Genomic DNA, 22,681 nt, shown 5'->3' with positions numbered 1-22,681 from the left:
TCAAATGAACAAGCAGTATGAACAAGTATATTATGACTCCTAACAAATTTAATGATTTCAAATATTTGAATGTTTATACAGAAGACATTTTCCTAAAGATATCTTGTTTTCCATGGTTGTTGGTGAAAATTTCAAGCCAGACCATAAGTCTTACTGACCACAAAAAGACTGAAATAAAAAGGTGAGCTCTGGGAAGCTTAATAAAAATGCAATCACCTTATATTGAGTATTTCCATGGCACAATTCCAACAGAGACCAGAGAGGGACAAACATTTAGCCCAGATGCAGAGTAGAAGCAGTGGATAGGAACAAGAGCTAGAATGGAAGGTATGATTTAAAAACAAGAACCAGAGGAGGCCAAAAGGATGGGATGGTCCAGACCACTTCCTCAGTTTCCATTTCAAAATCAAAAGGATATGTTGTTTGTTGAATGACACAATTGGGACAACAACATGTTCTGCTTTTATGACTTCCAAGTACGTCTGAGACAAGAAACCCACGCTCATGCTTTCTTCATTTTTGGTAAAAACCATTGCATCTTTACCCAAACGCATAGATCCTGACTTGAAGCCATTTCCATACAATCCAACTGGGACATGATCATTCATGGTGACTTTCTCACTGAAGCCAAAGCTAAAAAGAAAAAAGTATAAATTTCATTTATTTTAATTCAAACATTGTTAATATCAAGTAAAATGCCTAAGTTTGAATGTTGGCCCTGTCCTTGCTAGCTGGAAGATCTGTACTGATGTGTTTCCCCATCTTTTAAGTGAAGGAAGCCAAATCCACACTATAGGGATGTAAGGATTGTTGCTGTTTTTAGTCCCTCAGTCATGTCCCACTCTTTGTGACCCCATCGACTAGCCCACCAGGCTCCTCTGTCCATGGGATTTCCCAGGCAAGGATACTGGAGTGGTTGCCACACACACACTAAAACAGGAGTTCATTGCCTGGCACATCCTAACTAGATGGATGAACTAATTTAGGCTTCTGGGACCTTGAGATTTCACCTCTTCCTCCTGATGGGGAGAACCTGCCTTTTCTGGCGGCATACGGAGTGCTGGAGGACAGCAGAAGGGCCTCTGCTCCAAACCCTCCCTCTATTTCAATTCTGTACTATGTATTTTAGCTTCCATGTCAGGTACACCTGGCTTCATCCTGACATCCTATTCTTTGACCCTAGAGCCCAGGGCCTTACGGCTATGCTACTTCCTCATCCTTTGAATCACTTTAAATTTACTAGTTCTCATTCCCCAAAGTGTTAGGTTTTATTGGATATGGTAGCTAAAACTATCTTTCTACTAAAGCACAAACAACAGAGGACAATGTGCCACAACTCTAAAGGGACGGTAGAATTTTAGGTAAGTTAAGGCATGGGAGGGATGAGGAGAATGGCCGGGATTGCCCAATAACGTGACAGCAGTAGAAAATGATGGAAGACTTAGAGAAGAGAGCACACTATGGGTACAACATTTCATGTTTAAAAAGCAGGAACTACAGGCAGTAAGTATGGCGCAGGAAACACTTCAACTAGGCAGCAACAATGATTTTAAGGAGTGTGACGCTTTTACGTACCTTAGCATTTTATGTAATTTGTCTGAAGTCATACCGTTCCCATTATCAGTGAATGTCAGGCATATACAGTCATTTATTACTGTTTTGTCAATCCATATCTGTTTAGCATTCACATCAGGATCATAAGCATTATCTGGGAAACAAAAGTTTGAAAAATTTTGATTTTGGATTTTAAAGAAGAGCAATCCATTTTGAACAACCCTTTATAACCAGCAACAGAATAATATATTTTAAGGAAAATTTAAAAGCTGAAATGTTTCCAAACTCCTAAGATTTGATGACATGAAACTAACCTGTACCATGCTGTATACTGCTCACTGACTCTTAAAGAATTAACTCTATCTAAAGCCCTCCATTTGTTACATGAAGAATGGAGATGGGAACCCACTACACTAAAGAAGTGTAAAGCCAGAAGAATCACTGCAATGAAGAGATGATCAAGACAGGAAGGTCTCTGCCCAAAGAACTAGCCTAGCTATCATAAAGGAAACTGAGAGCTGAGTGTCAACAGCACTTCAAGTTGACACGGAAGGTCCACACAGGATTACTGAATGAATGAGAAAGCAGTATGCTAACGTACACACAGATGTTTACCTACAACACATTTCTTCAAATTTTAGCCCTTTTTAATCTAACATAAGCTTCTGACGACAGGTACATTTTTATCATCTTCGTGAAAGTCACAGTCGCATAGTGGTATCTACTCTGCAACACCATGAACTGTAGCCCACCAGGCTCCTTTGTACATGGAGTTCTCCAGGCAAGAATACTGGAGTTGGTAGCCATTCCTTTCTCCAGGGAATTTTCCCAACCCAGAGCTCAAAGCCGGGTCTCCAGAATTCCAGGCGGGTTCTTTACCATCTGAGCCACCAGGGAAGCCATCTCTGTACACCTCATCATTTAACATCCTTGTCTAGCATACTTGTTTCTCTCAGAACAGTTATTAAGTATTAAGGAATACAGCAAAGAAAAAGGAAAAAAATTTCAACAGTAGCAGTAATAAAATCAACTTATAAACTATCTAAAATCTATCTGAATATTTCTAACTAACTAAAAATACTTTTGAGGTATATTTTGAAGACTTTACTATAATATAAAAAGTGGCTCTCAAACTCTTGTAAGCCTTCAATTAAAACAAAATAAATCTTTTTCATCAACCACTTCAGCATCATTAAAAAAAAACACACACTTAAAATGTGATACACCACAAAGAGCATAACGGCTTTCAGTTGTCCTATCCCAAAACTAGGTAAGTACTATGTACGAATGAACAATCCCAGCTGAGTAGTTCCTCTGGGTTGCCATAAAAAAGGAAAAAGAGTGACCATGAATAGCTGCAATGTTATCTCATTTACACTTCAGAGTTTACATCTCAACAGAACATGTTAGGGACTTTGGAAAATCTAACTACACCAAAGAAAAGAAGGAAGTGAAAGCCACTCAGTCATGTCCGACTCTTTGTGACCCAGGGCCTATTATAATCCATGGAATTCTCCAGGCCAGAATACTGGAGTGGGTAGCCTTTCCCTCCTCCAGGGGATTTTCCCAACCCAGGGATCAAACCCAGGTCTCCCACATTGCGGGCAGATTGTTTACCAGCTGAGCCACCAGGGAAGCCCAAGAATACTGGAATGGGTAGCCTATCCCTTCTCCAGAGGATCTTCCCAACCCAGGAATCAAACCTGGGTCTCCTGCATTGCAGGCGGATTCTTTACCAACTGAACTATCAGGAATAAAGAAAAGAAGGGTTCTCAAATTTTCTTTCTTTCCTTATTCTTGGTGCATCCACTTTAGAACCCTTCCTTGACAAATAATCTAAAGTGTATCTAAGAATTCCCCAAAATATAGTTTTCCTTTATTATCTGTTTCTTAAACACATTTAAATCAAACAGTTCATGTGTATGAATTTTACCAAAGAAAAACCATAATGCAAATCCAATCAGGACCTTGCCTCTTTTCTCATGTTCACTAGAACACTTTTAGGACTTCCCTGGAGGTCCAGTGGTTAAGAATCCGCCTTGCAACGCAAGGCACACTGGTTCGATCCCTGGTCGAGGAAGACCCCACATGCCTCAGAGCAGCTAAGCCAGTAGACCACAACTACCGAGCCGATGGAACCTGAGAGCTGCAACTGCTGAGGCCCATGCACCGAGAGCCTGTGCTCTGCAACGAGAGAAGCCCACACACCGCAAGGAAGAGTAGCCCCTGCTCACCACCTCTAGAGAAAGCCTACGTGCAGCAACAAAGACCCACCACAGCCAAATACATATGTATGTATAAATAAAACCTCCTAATTACTAATAGCAGAAAAGTACTATAAATAATTTCCAACTTTAAACATAATTATCATTTTTTGGCAACAGACCTATTTCTTTTATGATGAGACAAAAAAATATTTTCAACATAAATGCTTCAGGAACTCTGCAAATTAAAATACTTTGCTCTGACAGTAGTATAGGGAAATACTTAAAACAATAGTATACAGGGAAACCTGGGCAACGACCGATCGGAGACTAGTTTGAATGGTTGTGATGCTAGGTAACCTTTACTAATGTTATCACTGACACACTTGGTTTTTTTCAAAAAGCACATCTTCATGTTACTTTTCAATAAAAAGCTTTCTAGAACTTCAATTGCCAGCAGGAGATTATATATGAAACATCAATTTACTTACCTATTAATTCAGCGACTGCACTAAATGGCCAAGTGTGACTTGTAGAATTTGTATGTAAAAACTTCGGGCAAAGCTGAAACAAATCAATGATTCATGTAAATTAATTAAGGTCTCACTTTTGCAAACAGAAGCCAAAATAATCTTCCATCACAGTATTAACACCAAGATCAAGCAAAAATGACTTAACTGCTTGTGCCAGGAGATACCTGGAAGATAAAACCCAGATTCGATTCCTGGAAAATGAGGCTGAAAATCAGCCAGTTTCTCATTAAGATGGGCGACAAACTCCTTGCCTCCTTGGGCCCACCAATCCAGAGTCATATCAGAAAGGGCCCAATTCCAAAGTGCCCCACCCTGCTGGACCTGCCTCAAAATTGAGAGCATTAGTTGCTCAGGTGTGTCCCACTCTCTGAGACCCCATGGGCCCTCCAGGCTCGTCTGTCTATGGGATTCTCCAGGCAAGAATACTGGAGTAGATGGCCATGTCCTCCTCCAGGGGATCTTCCAGATCCAGGGATCGAACCTACATCTCTAATGTCTCCTGCATTGACAGGTGGGTTCTTTACCACTAGAGCCACCTCAAATTTACCATGAGATAAAACTAAGACTTTGTCAAAGGGATATTTTCACCTTTTGTGCATTAAGCTTAATAAACATATCTATAAAGTCCTCAAACAATGTCAAGTAACAGCTCAAATGCAACAAACATCCTTGACTTCCAGAGATTTTGTCTGATTCATCGTAATAAAGTATGGAAGAGTATGTTAATCATACAGGGCACTCTCTTAATCCTGACTAATGTAGATATCAAATGTGTAAAAATGCACAAATGGTTTAAAAAGGCTGAGGCTTGGATATTTCAATATGCAGAGAATTTTCATGAAATGAGGACTTTTCTGTGTTCATTTTGAACAGATTATCTCATATTTAAGGAAGAAAAAAGAGGCAATTTAAGTGTTTCATGTGAAGAGCCTAGAGATATGACTATAACCAAACATTTGTAGTGTTCAGCTGCTGCCACAAGGTGTCAGAAAAAGCTCTGCTTTTCCTCTGTCCACCCTCGATTTTAGACAATCCTCAAGCATGTTTACCATCAGGTTGAAGTACACATGTGAGAAAAGGTATTCTGTACAAGAGTGGTTTGCAAACTGGAGTACATGGAATTCTGACTTTCTACAGCATTTATCTATGTAATAACGGTGTACAAGGAATTTCAGAACTTCCTAAAACAAAGAGTTTTTACAAAGAAAATCAATTTCCAGACCTTCATCTTCTACAAGAAACCTCCTGTCAATTAGTCCACCCGAGTCCTATCCCAGGCCCTCCTCTTGTGCAACCATCACTTCTCCATTTATAAAAGAACACTCCTCAGCCATTCTAAATCCTACTATGGGGTATGGTCTTGGGGTGTCGGCTACCAAAGGAAAGAATGACTAATCGACACCAGAACCCTTAGAAGAGTTTGTCTTTGTTCTCTATTTTATGAATTTGTTAGGTGTGAAGTCTGGAGTTAGAAATTGGGTATTCTGCAGCAGATGCAGGTTTGATCCCTAGGTTGGGAGGATCCCTTGGAGTAGGAAACGGCAAAAATTCCAGTACTATTGCCTAGAAAATTCCATGGACAGAGAAACCCAGCATGCTACAGTCCACAGGGTTCAGATAGCCGGACACAACTGGGCACAAATGACACTGGGGTGAAGTCTGGAGTTAGAAACTGGGTATTTAGGTCCCTGTTGTAATACTTGGATTTTAGATATCTGGCAGACTGTGTGCAAACTGTCAACTTTCATTTAATGACTTCATTCTACACACCACCTCCAAAAGTTGGTACACATTGTTTCCTGGGTAAGAGTCCCAGTGGAACAAAGCAAAGAAGGCGTCAGTGAAAAATGATGAATGCTAAACAGTGGCTTTTGGTGTATTTAAACACAAGCATTATGTATAGCTATTATTAATTCTCATCTCTAAAACAATTAGCTGGAAAGAAAAACTCCCTAGAACAGCCAACACACACACACACACACACACCCCCACCCACCCCAGACAGACTATGGAGTATCTGATCACACACACACACACACACACAGATCATACACACCGATCACACACACACAGAGCCCAATGGAATATCTTTAATTAGACTCATGATCCTGATCTCACACACACAGCCTCTGGAGTATCTTTTAACTAGATGTGTGATCCTGATCCCAGGTAAGCAACTGAACCTTCTGTGCCTCAGGTTTTATCGTCTGTGAAAACGAGGATGATAGTAACAGCAGCTTACCAAGATGTTAGGAGAATTAAATAACTTAATATTTGTAAATACTCAGAAGAACACCTGGGACATAATAAGCATTATAAGTGTGTGTTCTTTTTTTTTTTTTTTAAGGTAAGCATACCGTTAAAGTCCCAGGTGGAGCAGTGGTAAAGAATCCCAGTGCCAAAGCAGGAGATGCAAGAGACATGGGTTCAATCCCTGGGTCAGGAAGATTCTCCTGGAGTAGGAAATGGCAACCCATTCCAGTACTCTTGCCTGGAAAATTCTATGGACTGAGGAGCCTGGCAGGCTACAGTCCATGGGGTCGCAGAGAGTTGGACACGACTGAGCGACTATGAATGAACTATGAACATACCTTTAAAGGCACAACTGAGCTCACATATAAATAAAGATAATACTCAAGGGCCTCAAGTCAAGAAGAAATTAAAAACAAAAATAAGATTTGAAAATAGGGATACCCTAGGGACTAGAGTGGGGTGCTTAACTGGAATATGAAGGTTTCCATTTTAATGGTGACTGTGGATTGGAAATATGGCAGAGAAGCATGTACTTGAAGGTAGCTGCCCCCTCCTACCTCAATACAAAGGAGGGCAGGGGAAATATGCCCAACGAGAAGCTTGTCTGTTTCGGTCTGCAGTCAAGGTTAAAAAAAAAAAAAAGTGTACCATAAAGTTCTGTAAAGAGGCACGCCTTCACTTGGGTTAAGTGTTTCCATTTAACCTGCAGAACCACTGTGGAGACACAGCCTCAACCAGACTGCACACGATTCTCTGGGTCATTACTTGGGGAATATTTGAGTACACAATCTAAGATAACGTTTAAGGGAACAATCCACCAGGAGAAAATATCTGCAGACAAGACACAGTAGTCTTAGTGCACCCCCAACTTCAACACTGGGAAAAAGAAATATCAGCCTATAAAACTGCTGCTGCTGCTCGCTTCAGTTGTGTCCGACTCTGTGAGACCCCATGGGCTGTAGCCTGCCAGGCTCCTCCGTCCATGGGATTTTCTAGGCAGGAGTACTGGAGTGGGTTGCCATGCTCTCCTCCAGGGGATCTTTCCAACCCAGGGATCGAACCTGGGTCTCCTGCATTGCAGGCAGATTCTTTACCACTGAGCCACCAGGGAAGCCGTATAAAATAAGAATCCCTTGAAATATCTAGACCTTTAAAAAGTAAGACTCCCCTCCAAAAAACACACAAAAAGGGAGATGCAATGAAGACCATATATTTTAAAGAATGAACAGAATTTTTAGAATCAACAAACGGTCCCAAATTTTAAAAATCCTTTAAGTATAAGACTTTAAATGTGGACGCCTGAACACACAGACAGTGTTTACCTTGGCTCCCTCTTGGAGCTGCTACCTAACGAAGGAAAGGGAGTGGGGGTGCATAAACACAGGAGAACAAAAAGAACCAAAGCAGTGATTGACAACAGTAGACAAAATAGCAGCTTGGAAACTGGAGAGTACAGAGCAGTGACAACTACTTCAATATCCTGGAAAGAGCTAAACCCAAAGCCTGCAGGAGACGGGAAAACCAACTAGTAGGTCAGAAACCTTGGCAATCCCAGGAAGATTTAGGAAATAAGACTTTTGCTCCTTTGAAGTCAAAGATACTAGATGTCATATGAAAAATGGGAAAGGCTGAAAGTATTTAAAGAAGAAAGATTCCCAGATCCTTTTACCCTGAGCAAGTCCTTCAACTACACTCAGCAAACCATGAAAAGACAAGAGGTCTGTTCTCTGGAGAAACTGATGGCCATGGACTCAGAGAAAACCAAAAACAGGTGGATTAAAAGCAAGCCAGTCAACAGTTCAGAAATAAATAGTCAAATGACTTTCCACAAGTGTGTAAAGACCATTTAATGAGGAAAAGACAGTTTTGCAACAAATAGTGCTGGGAAAACTTGATATCCATAAAAAGAATCAAGTTGTACCCTTGTTGCTGCTCAGTCACTAAGTTGTCTCTGACTCTTTGTGACCCAATGGACTGTAGCACGCCAGGATTCCGATTCCCTATCCTCCACTATTTCCCAGAGTTTGCTCAAGTTCATGTCCATTGTACCGATGATGCTATCCAACTATCTCATCCTTTGCCACCCTCTTCTCCTTTTGCCTTCAACCCCCTTCATGGATCATACCCCTCTGGTGGCGAAGGGGCTTACATAACTCAGTGAAGGTACGAGTCATGCTGTGGAGGGTCACCCAAAACAGACGGATCACAGAGGAGAGTTCTGACAAAACACAGTCCACTGGAGGAGGGAATGGCAAACCACTCCAGTACTCTTGCCACAAGAATCCCCTGAACAGTACAAAATGTCATACCCTTCCCCTACACCATAAACAAAAATCAACTCAAAATGAATCAAAGACCTTACCTTCAGGGCTGAAACTCTAGAATCTTTAGAAGAAAACACAGAGGAAACATTTTATGACATTGGGTTTGGCAATGATTTTGACATGACACCAAAAGCACAAGAAACAAAAGAAAAAATAAATTGAATTGTACTAAAATTTAAAACTTCTCTACATCAAGTGACACATTCTACAGAGTGAAAAGGCAACCTACAGAACAGGGGAAAAAACCCAGCAAATCAAGTAGTATGCAAAATATATAAAGAATTCTCACAACTCAATAACAAGAAGACAATCAACAGATTTAAAAATGGGCAAAGGCCTCACCAAGATATTTCTCCAAAGATGCTCAATATCTCTAATCATTAAGGAAATGAAAATCAAAACTACAATGAGATACCACCTCACACTCAAAGGCATGATCATTATTAAAAACAACAACAAAAAACCCCACAACAACAAAAACAGAAAATAACAAGTATTGGAGAGGCTGTAAGGCAACTGGAATTCCTGTGCACCCGACCACAGGACTAGAAAAGGTCAGTTTTCATTCCAGTCCCAAAGAAAGGCAATGCCAAAGAATGTTCAAACTACTGCACAATTGCACTCATCTCACAAGCTAGCAAAGTAATACCCAAAATTTTCCAATCCAGGTTTCAATAGTATATGAACCGTGAACTTCTAGATACTCAAGCTGGATTTAGAAAAGGCAGAAGAACCAGAGATCAAATTGCCAACATCCACTGGATCACAGAAAAACAAAGGAATTCCAGAAAAACATCTGCTTCATTGACTATGTGAAAGCCTTTGTGTGGGTCACAACAAACTGTGGAAAATTCTTAAAGAGATGGGAATATCAGACAGACCATCTTACCTGCCTCCTGAGAAAGCTGTATGCAGGTTAAGAAGCAACAGTTAGAACTGGACATAGAACAACAGACTGGTTATTGGGAAAAGAGTATGTCAAGACTGAAAATTGTCACCTTGGTTATTTAACTTATCACAAGCTGGAATCACGATTGCCAGGAGATACATCAACAACCTCCAACATGCAGATGATACCATTCTAACACAGAAAGCGAGGACAACTAAAGAGCCTCTTGCTGAGGGTGAAAGAGGAGAGCAAAAAAGCTGACTTAGAACTGAACATTCAAAAAACTAAAATCATGGCATGTAGTCACATCACTTCATGGCAGATAGGCAAACAATGGAAACAGAGACAAACTTTAATTTCTTGGGCTCCAAAATCACTGCAGGCAGTGACTGCAGCCATGAAATTAAAAGATGCTTGCTCCTTGGAAGAAAAGCTATGACAAACCTAGATAGCGTATTAAAAAGCAAAGACATCACTCTGCTGACAAAAGTCCGTACAGTCAAAGCTATAGTTTTTCTAGTAGTCGTGTACAGATGTGAGAATTGGACCAAAAAGAAGGCTGAGTGCCAAAGAATTGATGTTTTTGAAATGTGGTGTTGAGAAGACTCTTGAGAGTCCCTTGGAGAGCAAGGAGATCAAACCAGTCAATCCTAAAGAAAATCAACCCTGAATATTCACTGGAACGACTGAAGCTGAAACTCCAATACTCTGGCCACCTGATGCACAAAGCCGACTCACTGGAAAAGACCCTGATGCCAGGAAAGATTGAGGGCAGGAGAAGGGGACGACAGAAAGTTTAGATGGTTGGATGGCATTACCAACTCAGTGGACATGAGTGTGAACCAACTCCGGGAGATAGTGAAGGACAGGGAAACCTGGTATGCTTCAGTCTATGGAGTCAAAAGGAGTCGGACACGACTTAGCGACTGAACAACAAAAATGGTGAAGCCAGTGTGGAAAACAATATGGAAGGTCCTCAAAAAACTAAATGTAGATTTACCATATGATCTAGGAATTTGACTTCTAGGTATAAACTGAAAAGAACTGAAAGCAGGGTCTTTTTCCCCTTAACTGAAATACAGTTGATTTACAATGCTGTGATAGTCTCAGGTGTACAGCAAGGTGATTCTGTCTTATATGTATTTCAAAGTGATTTTACATGTATACATATATATACACACACACATATACACTTTTTCAGATTCTTCTCCAGTATACGTTATTATAAGATATTAAATATAGCTCCCTGTGCTGCTGTACAGTAGGTAGGTCCTTACTGTTTGTTTATTTTGTGTAAAGTAGTGAGAGGAGGGTCCTGAAGAGATATTTGCACACCTGTGATCAGAGCAGCATTATCCTAACAGCCAAAGTGAAAGCAACACAAATACCGACTGATGAACAAATGAACAAATGTGGCACACTTGAATATACAGCGGAATGTTGTTCAGCCTTAAAAGGGAAGGAAACTTTAGCACACGCTACAACATGCATGAACCTCGAGGACGTTATGCCGAGTGGAATAAGTTAACCATACAGAGACAAATGATGTATGATTCCACTTATATGATGTACCCATAGATGTCAAATTCACAGAAGGTAAAATGGTGGCTGCCAGGAGCTGGTGCAAAGTGGAACGAAGAGTTATTTTTTCATGGGTTCAGAGTTTTAGTTTTGCAAGATGAAGGGTTCTGGAGACTGGCTGTACAACAATGTGGATGTACAAAACACTACTGAGCTACAGGCTTAAAATGGTTAGGACGGTAAATTTTATGTTATGTGTAGTTTACCACAATAATAAACAAAAACCAGGTGAGCAAACTGAACAACGTGACACTCCCATCTCCTGTCCCCTGCTGAGCTACCAGAAGAGCTAGCAGCCAGGATTATCTATGCCATGGCTGGAGACCAGATGCAGAATTCCCCTCTGGGAAAAAGGAATGATTTCTAAAATTTTTATTTGGCTCTTTTACAATTGTACCATGCTACTCTGAACAGCATTTTCCCCCCTCACTTAAAAAAAATTATTTTAAAAGTTATTTTATTGCTGTTTAGTCGCTAAGTCGTTTCCGACATTTTTGCAACCCTGCAGACTTTAGCCTGCCAGGGTCCTGGGTCCATGGAATTTTCCATGCAAGACTACTGAAGTAGGTTGCCATTTCCTTCTCCATGGGATCTTCCTGACCCAGGGATCAAACCCAGGTCTCCTGCACTGGTGCACAATTGCTCAGTCATATCCGAATCTCTGCAATACCATGGACCGTAGCCCACCAGGCTCCTGTGTCCATGGAATTTTCCAGGCAAGAATACTGGAATGGGTTGCCATTTCCTTCTGCTGGGATCTTCCTGACCCAGGGATAGAACCTGAATCTCCTAAGCCACATGGGAAGACAGATTTGGGGAATGATAATTCCTTGCTTTTTGACTGCTTTTTTCCCCACCCCCGTTGTCCTATTGAACTCCTGCATTGGTAGGTGGATTCATTATCACTGAGCCACCAGGGAAGCCCCAAAGTTATTCTGCTGCTGCTGCTGCTGCTGCTGCTAAGTCGCTTCAGTCGTGTCCGACTCTGTGCAACCCCACAGACCAGACGGCAGCCCACCAGGCTCCACCATCCCTGGGATTCTCCAGGCAAGTACGCTGGAGTGGGTTGCCATTTCCTTCTCCAATGCATGAATGTGAAAAGTTAAAGTGAACTCGCTCAGTCATGTCTGACTCTTAGTGACCCCATGGACTGCAGCCTACCAGGCTCCTCTGTCCATGAGATTTTCCAGGCAAGAGTATTGGAGTGGGGTGCCACTGCCTTCTCCAAAAGGTATTCGAAACATCCTTATTTTCTGGTCTAACATTTTTATTATCTAGGATCAACAGACTCTGACACAGAGTACTCCAACGACAAGCTGGCTCTTCCTACCTGATCACCCAATACTGAAACCCACCAAACGACAAGCTCTATTCAGGTATGAACATCCAGCTTTTAGTGTCTCATCTGGAAACATAAGCACACTTGAGAATGTTAAAATTAGAATAAAAAACAACACACAGTAAAAAGAACATAAAGAAGACAGAGGCAATGCAGTGAACAAAAGAAAACTTCAAAAATACTATGAATAATACAGCCAGTGACAAGAATAAATATTTTGTTGAGTTTTTTAAAGATATTCGGAGAATAAGACAATGTTTCTAATAATTAAATTCATGGTAAAAGGTAGGAGATCAAATGGAGAAAATGTTTTTAAAGATATTCGGAGAACAAGACAATGTTTCTAATAATTAAATTCATGGTAAAAGGTAGATCAAATGGAGAAAGTGTTTTTAAAGATATTTGGAGAATAAGACAATGTTTCTAATATACATGGTATAAGGTAGGAAATCAAATGGAGAAAATCTCCCCAAAAGAAAAGAAAAAGCAGTGAGAAAACAAAATGAACAAAAACAGAAAAACAGACAGGAAATTGCTGTCAAAAATCTGAGAAAATTTCCCTGATATTATTACAGGTTTATAGCCTAAGTACTAGAACAATGTATTGCAGGCGTGCTTAGTCACGAAGTTGTGTCTGACTCCTTGAGACCCCATGGACTGTAGCCCAGCCAGCTCCTCTGTCCATGGGGATTCTCCAGGCAAGAATCTGGAGTGGGTAGCCATGCCCTTTTCCAGGGGATCTCCCCAGCCCAGGGATGGAACCCAGGTCTCCCTCATTGCAGGTGGATTCTTTACCATCTCAGTCACCAGGGGAAGCCCAGTATAATGCATAGGACTCTATTAAACAATAAAGCATGCCTTGAAAATTCTGACAAGAAATCACTTCTAATCTAGAATTTCAAGCCCAGCCAGATTATATGTAAAGAAAGAGCAAGGGTAGCATAAACGTATTTCCAAGAAAAGACACATAAATGTTCTTCCCATGTACTCTGTTCTCAAGAAGCTACATCTGTTTTTGGAAAAACGGATAGGCTTCACTGTTAACAGTAACAAAGACAGCAAATATTTACTGAGTATTTATGGCAATCAGAGGACTGTTATAAGACTTTTATGTGTATTGGCTCAGTTTTTAAAGCAGCCCTTTTAGGTGGTAAGATGATTATTCTCTCTTCAGGTCACACATCCAGTTATCTGTCAGACTTTGAACCCAGGCACGTGGGCTCCAAAACCCATGCTCTCAGTCACTAAGCTATTGGTGGCGGCCAAGAGTAAACCCCAGAAGAGGAATATGTGATAGGAAGGAGAAACAAAGAAAAGGGGAAGGAGATGTCCATAAAAATGATAAAGGGAAGTCCCCAACTCACAACTGAGCCAGCAAAAATGACAAAATTTGGGTGTGCTTGAACACATCTGGAAAACATTTTCCAGTTGTCTGAAAGTTTGGATGAAAGAGTAATCAGTACAGAGAAAAACTAAGCAAACAAATACAAATCAATTACTAACTTCAAGGAAAACACAAAGCTATACAGCAAAGAAAAAGCAATCACAGTTTTGGCTGGCTCATTTCTGAATAATGCTAAGAGTGATAATAAATCATATGGTAATTCAACCAAAAGAAAAAGTGAACTGAAGAGTGTGCGTATGTGTCACTTAAATCTATAGCAGGATTTCTGGAAAACAACAAAATGGTATCAGCATTTACTTAGAATCATGGAGGCAAAAAGCAAAACTTTTAAGTTTCTGTCACTCTGCATTCCATTTCAGAATTTACAGACCTAATGATTTTTTTAAATCTGCACACATTATGGGTGTCACTTTATGTTCTGTGATTTTTGACAAATCCATAAACAACATCTGAGAGCTATACCAAAGGGATGATCAAACCTTCAAAAATGAAACTATTTATGGGAACGGAAATATCTATTTCACATAATTTTCATGTTACGAAACATTATTCTTTGATCTTTTTTTCCCCCAACCATTTAAGGATCTTGTAGCCATACAGAAACAGGTGGCAGGCTGGATTTGGCCCATAAACTGCAGTTTGCCAACTCCTGTCCTAAAGCAACAGACCACTTGGAATACAGTCCAGAAGCTGCAGATAGATTTCCAACAGTGAGCTTCAAAACAGTCCGTATTTGCCACAAAACAAAGATGTAGCACATGGGCAGCTGCTGCACCCAGAGAACCAGCTAACCGCAGTGCCAGTCTCTCAAGATGGTACTGACCCTTATCTTTGCTCTCTTTGTCTTCTCAATCCTGAAGAGACAGAGACAGCAACTTGGGAGGGGCTGGGGAGTGGGGAAGAGAATCAAAGTACAGAAACAGCAAGGGAAAGAAAACAAAAACAAAAACAACCCAGTTCACTTTTCCTCACCAGTTTTCTGGACCAAAATTTGGCCCAATCTGAGGGAAGGAGCGGGCTTCAAACTGAAGAAGAGCTTCTCAAGTAATTTAACAATGCTAAAGTGCTTAGTCGCTCAGTCGTGTCCGGCTCTTTGCGATCCTATAGACCATAGCCCTCAGGCTACCTTATCCATGGGGATTCTCCAGGCAAGAATAACTGGAGTGGGTTGCCAAGCCCTCCTCCAGGGGCTCTTCCCAGCCCAGGGATCGAACCCAGGTCTCCAGCATTGCAGGTGGATTCTTTACCATCTGAGCCACGGGGGAAGCCCGGTGATTAAACAGTGAAAGTGCAGGTAAAGTCTCTCAGTCGTGTCGGACTCTTTGTCACCCCATGGACTGTAGTCTGCCAGGCTCCTCCGTCCATGCGATTTTCCAGGCAAGAATACTGGCTGCTGCTAAGTCACTTCAGAATACTGGAGTGGGTTGCCATTTCCTTCTCCAGGGGATCCTCCAGACCCAGGGATAGAACCCGGGTCTCCCACACTGCAGACAGACTCTTTACTGTCTGAGCCACCAGGGAAGCCCAGATTAAACAGTACCTGAGGCTAACTGGAAAGCAACAGGATATGCCCAGATTCACTCCGGTGAATTAGCAACAATGTCTAAGGCCAGCGGTAAGAAAGAATAAAATTGCTCTCTGTATTCCATCTACTAAATACAAGCTCATTCAATAAACCACTTAGGAACCAAGGAGCCTTTATTAAAGATATGTAAAGAATACTCATAAACCAATTTAAAAGTTCCCCTCAAAAGAAACAGAAAATAGAAAAATGGGCAAGGAATATGCAGGGCTGTTTTTTTTTTTCTTTATACGAAGGTTTCTTTTAACCCAAAATCAAAAGGGTGAATGAAGTGTGACAAACTTTCAGCTTCTCAGTCAAATGTAAAGCAAAATTTCACACTCATCAGGAAAAAATGTTAAAAGTCAGAAGATAGCAGGGGTCTGTTAGGAATCTCGCCAAATGAAAGTCAAAAGGCAAAAATACCATTTTAAAGCAATGGTATTACCATTCGAATAATGAGACTGGCACAGCCAATCTCTGGCCTGAGCAAACACCCTGATGAGAAGAGGTATATTTTTGCATAACAAGGCCAACTTTTTCAGGAGAATCGGGTAGGGGTTCTCTGCCACACTCTTGAGGCAGAGAAATTCTCATTTATTGTGTGGCTGCCCCCTCCGGAAAAAAACAAAAACGCACAGGTATAAAACACGCTCAAGGATTTCCAAGAGGCCGAGAAGCTCCGGAACGAGACACCGCCAGGAGACGAGACGGGGCAAACCGGGAGAGCTCGGTGACCACCTAGGAGCGATCTGGATTCCCGATGGATGAAGTGGAGGGAAAAGTGAAGTCGCTCAGTCGTGTCCGACTCTTGGCGACCCCGTGGGCTGTACAGCCTACGAGGCTCCTCCGTCCATGGGATTTCCCAGGCGAGAGTACTGGACTGGGTTGCCATTCCCTTTCTCCAGGGGAATCTTCCCACCCAGGGATCGAACCCGGGCTTCCTGCATTGCGAGCGGACGCTCCGACCGTCTCAGCCACCCAGGGAAGCAGGAGGGAAGGCGGCAGGAATTGAAATGAATGAGGAAGACGAGTCCCAGCTCGCAGCACCCCGGGGCCAGCCGCCAGGACATCAAGGCCGCGGGGCATTTCTGGCCGCCGACGGCCACTCCCCCCGCAGTCCGGGACGCTCCGGGGGCCCGCAGAGGCCGGGAACGGGTCAGGGGCCCCCGGGGGCCGAGGGGCGGGCTGGCCGCCGAGGCCTCGCCCTCGGACGACAGCTGCGGGGCAAACCGGGGGAGGGAGCCAAGGAGGAGGGGCCTCCCCGCCCCGAAGCCGCGGAGGCGAAACAGAAACCCAAACCCGAGGAAACGAAACGAGACGCGGCCCGGCCCTGCCCCGCCGCCGCCGCCGCCGCGCGTCTCAGCCGTCGGATGCGAGATGGCCGCCGCCGCCTGCCCCGGCCCCGCCACGGCCCCAAGCCGCCGCGCCGGGCCGACGAGCCGCCCCCGCCCACCGCCGGCCTCTCCCCCCTCGCGCCTCGCTTGCCCGCCTGCCCGCCCTCCTGGGACATGGCCCGCTCCACCCCTCGCGGCTGCTCACCGCGCTGAGGCGGATCCCGCTGGGTGGCTGCGTCGCCATCTTGAGCGAGTTACAAAGCCAGGACCGGCCTCAGCCGCAATCAGACTGGGAGGTGGCTGCGGAGCGCCCGCCTACTTCCGGGGCGGGGCGCGTGTAGCTGACCCCGCCCCCCGACTTCCGCCTCCCGGCGCCTTGTTGTTGGGAGCGTAGGGCAGGTAAATTCCCCCGGGGGTTTAAGGAAGCCGGGACGGCTAGAGAGGTGGGTGGGCTTCAGGCTCCGGGCGGGGGCCCTGCAGAGTAAGGCGCACGCGTAAGGCTCAACCTGGTGACTGTAGTAACTGAACCTACAGGCTTTGCCAAACAGTAATCGGTATTTTGTTGTTCACTCGCTCAGTCGTATCCGACTCTTCACGACCCCATGGACTGCAGCACACCAGGCGTCCCTGTTCATCACCATCCCCTGGAGTTTGCTCAAACTCATGTCCATTGAGTCAGTGATGCCATCCAGCCATCTCATCCTCTGTCGTCCCCTTCTCCCGCCTTCAATCTTCTCCAACATCAGGATCTTTTCCAGTAAGTCGGCTCTTTGCATCAGGTGGCCAAAGGATTGGAGCTTCAGCTTCAGCATCAGTCCTTCCAATGAATAGTCAGGATTGATTTTCTTTGGGATTGACCGGTTTGATTTCCTTGCAGTCCAGGGGACTCAAACATCTTCAGCAGCACGGTTCTAAAGCATCAGTTCTTTGGTGCTCAGCCTCTCACATCCGTACCTGACTACTGGAAAAACCGTAGCTTTGACTAGACGGACCTTTGTAGGCGCAGTAACGTCTCTGTGTTTTAATATGTTGTCTAGGTTTGTCATAGCTTTTCTTCCAAGGAGCAAGCATCTTTTAATTTCTTGGCTGCAGTCACCATCCACAGTGATTTTAGAGCCCAAGAAAATAAAGTCTGTCACTGTTTCCCCATCTATTTGCCACGAAGTGATGGGATTGGATGCATGATCTTAGTTTTCTGAATGTTGAGTTTTAAGCCAGTTTTCTCACTTTCTTCTTTTCACCTTCATCAAGAGGCTCTTTAATTCCTCCTTGCTTTCTGCCATAAGGGTGGTGTCTTCTGCATATCTGAGGTTATATTTCTCCCGATTAATTGATATTAATCAGTATGGAGGCTGCAAATAATAAAGAGCTCTGTCTGGGGTCTTGGGGATTACAACTGGGGATACACAGGTTCTAGCAAAATAGAATGTTTGGGGAAGAGAAAGAGTCAGGGGGTTATAAAGGCAAAATCCACAAGTTTTGTTAAAGTTGTATTGCAGGAATTATGATTGACTTTGATAGTACAAGAAAATATTCGTCCTTAAGGGATGGATTTGTCACCAGTTATTTAGGGTATGGGCCAGATAAGTGTCTTGAATTTCTGGAACCCTATGCAAATGTCCTGGATATCTTTGTTAGACGATAAGTGGTCAAAAGGTCAGATTCAGTCTGGGCAGAGACATAAGTCACTTCCTCAATGGCCTCTGGCTCCACTCTGGAGAGTTCTTTTAGCAGTACAAAACTGACTCTTTTTTGATTTTCCTTTTGCAGCTTGAGGTCCCCAAGTTTGAAGACAGGTGCCATGGGTGTTGGTGACCCAAAAAGGTGCACTTGAAGTGCTTGACTGGGCTGGACGTGAATTACACTGAAGAAAGCCGTCTCATGCCCGCCAGTGTCATCATGTTGTGAAACTTTAATGAGATGAGGTGACTCAGATGGTGAAGAATCTGCCTGCAAGACAGGAGACCTGGGTTCAAACCCTGGGTAGGGAAGATCCCCTAGAGAAGAGAATGGCAACACACTCCAGTATTCTCCCCTGGAGAATCCCATGGACGGAGAAGCCTGGTGGGCTACAGTCTATGGGGTCGCAAAGAGTTGGATATGACTGAGTGACTAACACTTAATGAGATGAAGACTTGTACTTTGGGGATTTGCCTAAAAAATTATCACCCTTCATCCTGATAAACAGAATCCTTTCTCATATGCAGTTTAGTCCTTTTGCTCCTGTACATGTATCTCTATTGACCTTGAGCTGGGTCCTGGGCTAATTAGTAGGATGTCGGACACGACTGAGCGTCTTCACTCTCACTTTTCACTTTGATGCATTGGAGAAGGAAATAGCAACCCACTCCAGTGTTCTTGCCTGGAGAATCCCAGGGACGGGGGCGCCTGGTGGGCTTCCATCTATGGGGTCGCACAGAGTCGGACACGACTGAAGTGACTTAGCAGCAGAAATGAATAAGTTGGGACTTCCTTGGTGGCCCAGGGGTTACGCCTCTGAGATTCCTCTGTAGGGGGAGATTCCTCTGTAGGGGGAGATTCCGCTGTAGGGGGCGGGAGTTCCATCCTGGGTGGGAAACTAAGATCCTGCTTGTCAAGCAGCCAAAGAAAAATGAAAGAAATTAATAAGTCAAGGGCTGTCAGATACTGCCCTTAAATAAAGAGTTAAAAGGTTTTTCTTAAAATATTCACTGCGTTTTTAAAAAAATACTTATTTGGCTATGCCAGGGTCTGTCTTGTAGCACGCGGGATCTTTAGTCACAGCATGTGGGATCTAGTTCCCTGACCGGGGATGAAACCCAGGCCTCTGCATTGGGATCGCAGAGTCCTAGCCACAGGACCACCAGGGAAGTCCTCATTGCATCTTTATAATTGTAAAGGAAATACATTTGCCTTGTAAAATTCAGATAATATGGAAATATAAAACAACACTTACCCTAATCCCTTTACGGGAACATATGAATTTGGTGTACATTACTCCATATTTACTATACGCTAAATACTATTTACAGTATGGAACTAGACCTTACATACTCCTCTGCAGCTCATGTTTTTGTTTTATTTAATTATTTCAGTTTGAGATTTCTAAGTGCCCAAATAGTTTTGAATAAATGAACAAAGGAGGAAATGTTAAAAACAAACAGGACTTTCCCGGTGGTCCAGTGGTTAAGAATCTGCCTGCCAATGCAGGGGACGATCCCTGGTCCTGGAAGATCCCAAATGCCGCAAGACAGCTAGCCCACGTGGTGTCCTAATGCCCATGCTCTGAAATAAGAGAAGCCACTGCAATGAGAAGCCCAAGTACTGCAATTAGAGAGTAGCCCCTGCTCACCACAATGAGAGAAAACCTGCACACAGCAACCAAGATCCAACACGGCCAAAAATAAATAAATACAATCAAAAATAACAACAAAAAAACCTGTGCTCTGTTGTTACCCTTACTATTGACCACTGGGTTCTCAACTGAAAAAAAAATGCACAATCTAAAAGTTAAGAATTATGTTTTATTCAGTGGACATACTGAGGACTGAGGCCAAGAAGACAGCCTCTCAGACAGCTCTGAGGGACTGTTCTGAAGATGTAACGGTGGAGCTAGGATAGGGCTTTTTGCAGAACACCTAGGTAGTCAGAGTGTCAAAAGATTACAGTTAATCGACAAAGGATGAGATGGTTGGATGGCATTGCCGACTTGATGGACATGAGTTTGAGCAAGCTCTGGGAATTGGTGATGGACGGGGAAGCCTGGCATGCTGCAATCCTTGGGGTCGCAAAGAGTCAGACACGACTGAGCGACTGAACTGAAAGAAAACCAATCATCTCAAGTTAGTGAATTTAGTGCTTTTCTTGATATGAGAAGAGGCAAGAGTCTGGGCTTATTGAAATCAACCCTTTGATGTGCACCTTAACTATTTAGAGCCAGTATCCTATTTTTCCCCATCCTGAATCCCCTCAAGGTGGGCAGTGGCTAATGATTTGATGGCCGCAACATCCTTCCTTTACTGATACAGCAGGTAACATTCTTTGTCCACAGGATAAATGGCATGTGAAACACCACCTAAGTAAGAATGCTAGTCAATACCATTTGCAATGCTCTGGACTGGGTAATTTCTCAGTTCCTTCCAAGTTTAAGATCATATTATTACATCAGAGGCTCTTTCATCAACTGTTTATTGAGAACCTACTTTGTGTCTATCAAAGTGAGGGGGCCTAGAACGCAGTGATGACTAAAACAGAGGTTTCCATTCCTGTGGAATCTACAGTCTCTTGGCTGTTTATTCAGTAAGTTGCAGCTCGTTTGTTGTGAGATCAATTTGGTGAGTCTCAACTAGCACTTTGTTTTAAAAAAAAGAAAAACTAGAATAGCATACTACAGTGTCTGCCTGGGCCCAAATCCAAGTTATTCATTTATTAACCATGTGATGTTCAGCAACGTGGATTTTGAAGTGAGATTAGCTTGGATTATCCGGATGTGCCCTAGATGTGCTCACAAGTGTCTTTATAAGACAGAGGCAGAGAAAGACTTGGTCACAGAAGGCCACTTACCACTGAAGCATCTCTCTAGAGACTTGAAGATGCTATGTGGCTGGATTGGAAAGTGGAGAAGGGCCATGAACCAAAGAATGCAGGGACTGTAGCTTCAGAAACTAGAAAGGCAAGGAAACCCCATTCTAGAGTCCCTAGAGTTTACAGAGAGAATGAGTCTCTGCAGACACCTTGGTTTCAGCTCGTTTTGGACCTCTGGCTTCCAGAACTCTAGGTTCTGAATACATTCCTGCAGTTTGAAGACACGAAATTACAGTAATTTGTTAGAACAGCAACAGGAATAGACAGTAGTCTATTCATGTAGAAGCAAATACTTACCTGTACATACAAATTGTTGCCTCCCCTCTCCCAAAAGTTTTTTAACCCAGTTGCGCATACTGCAGAGTTCTGCATTCTCAAGGCTTACTCATATGAAAGAAATGTGAGGCAGACATGTATGGACTAAACTTAAACCACATTGGTATAAAAGGGGCTTTTTCAGGAAAGTAAATGCTTTTGCTTATGTCAGATGAACTCAGCTGACATTTTAAAAAATGTCAAAGCTGAGGTTGATATGATTTTAATAGTTAAAAACTACCTTCTTTGGGGAGTGCTGAATGTTTGTATCCCCCATCCCTGCAAAAAAATCCATGTTACCTAGCCCCGCCATGTGATGGCATTTGGAGGTGGGGCCTTTGGGAGGATAATTAGGTCAAGAGGGTGGGTCCCTCATTAATGGGATTGAAAGTGTGAAAGTGTTAGTCACTCAGTCCAGTGGAGTCCAACTCTTTGCAATCCCATAGACTGTAGCCCCCCAGGCTCCTCTGTCCATGGAATTCTCCAGGTGAGAATACTGGAGAGGATTGCCATTCCCTTCTCCAGGGGATCTTCCCGACCTAAGGAGTGAACCTAGATCTCCTGCATTGCAGGTAGATTCTTTACCGCTGAGCCACCAGAGAAGCCCATGAATGGAATTAGAGTCTTTGTAAAAGAGACTCTATAGAGATGCCTCAACCAACCCTCTGTTATGTGAAGACACAGCAGGTAGAACCAAGAAAGTGCTGGGTTTTTTTGGCCACACCACACAGCTTGTGGGAGCTTAGTTCTGTGACCAGGGATTGAACCCAGACCCTGGGCAGATGAGAGTGCCACGTCCTAACCACTGGACCACTGGGAAATT

At 43.2% G+C, this 22,681-nt stretch overlaps 1 protein-coding gene and 1 long non-coding RNA gene across 2 annotated transcripts in view; one reads left to right on the top strand and one right to left on the bottom strand.

The window, feature by feature from the left end:
* The window catches only part of MORC3 (MORC family CW-type zinc finger 3), a 44,233-nt gene extending 26,959 nt beyond the window's left edge, over positions 1-17,274 (bottom strand). Inside the window, exons 1-4 of the mRNA XM_027548693.1 lie at positions 17,186-17,274; positions 4,250-4,322; positions 1,576-1,708; positions 419-633 (exon numbers count right to left, since the gene is read on the bottom strand). Of these exons, the coding sequence (XP_027404494.1) occupies positions 419-633; positions 1,576-1,708; positions 4,250-4,322; positions 17,186-17,224 (460 nt within the window). The 5' untranslated portion in view covers positions 17,225-17,274. The remainder of the gene's footprint in view (positions 1-418; positions 634-1,575; positions 1,709-4,249; positions 4,323-17,185) is intronic.
* Positions 17,195-19,182, top strand: LOC113896514. Its single transcript, XR_003512033.1, has 3 exons — positions 17,195-17,379; positions 17,559-17,737; positions 18,751-19,182. It is a non-coding gene; the product is annotated as an uncharacterized LOC113896514 (long non-coding RNA).
* The last annotated feature ends 3,499 nt before the right edge of the window (positions 19,183-22,681 follow it).

Source organism: Bos indicus x Bos taurus, chromosome 1 (genome assembly GCF_003369695.1).
Source record: "Bos indicus x Bos taurus breed Angus x Brahman F1 hybrid chromosome 1, Bos_hybrid_MaternalHap_v2.0, whole genome shotgun sequence".
Classification (NCBI taxonomy): domain Eukaryota; kingdom Metazoa; phylum Chordata; class Mammalia; order Artiodactyla; family Bovidae; genus Bos; species Bos indicus x Bos taurus.
This window is presented reverse-complemented; position numbering and strand designations above follow the sequence as displayed.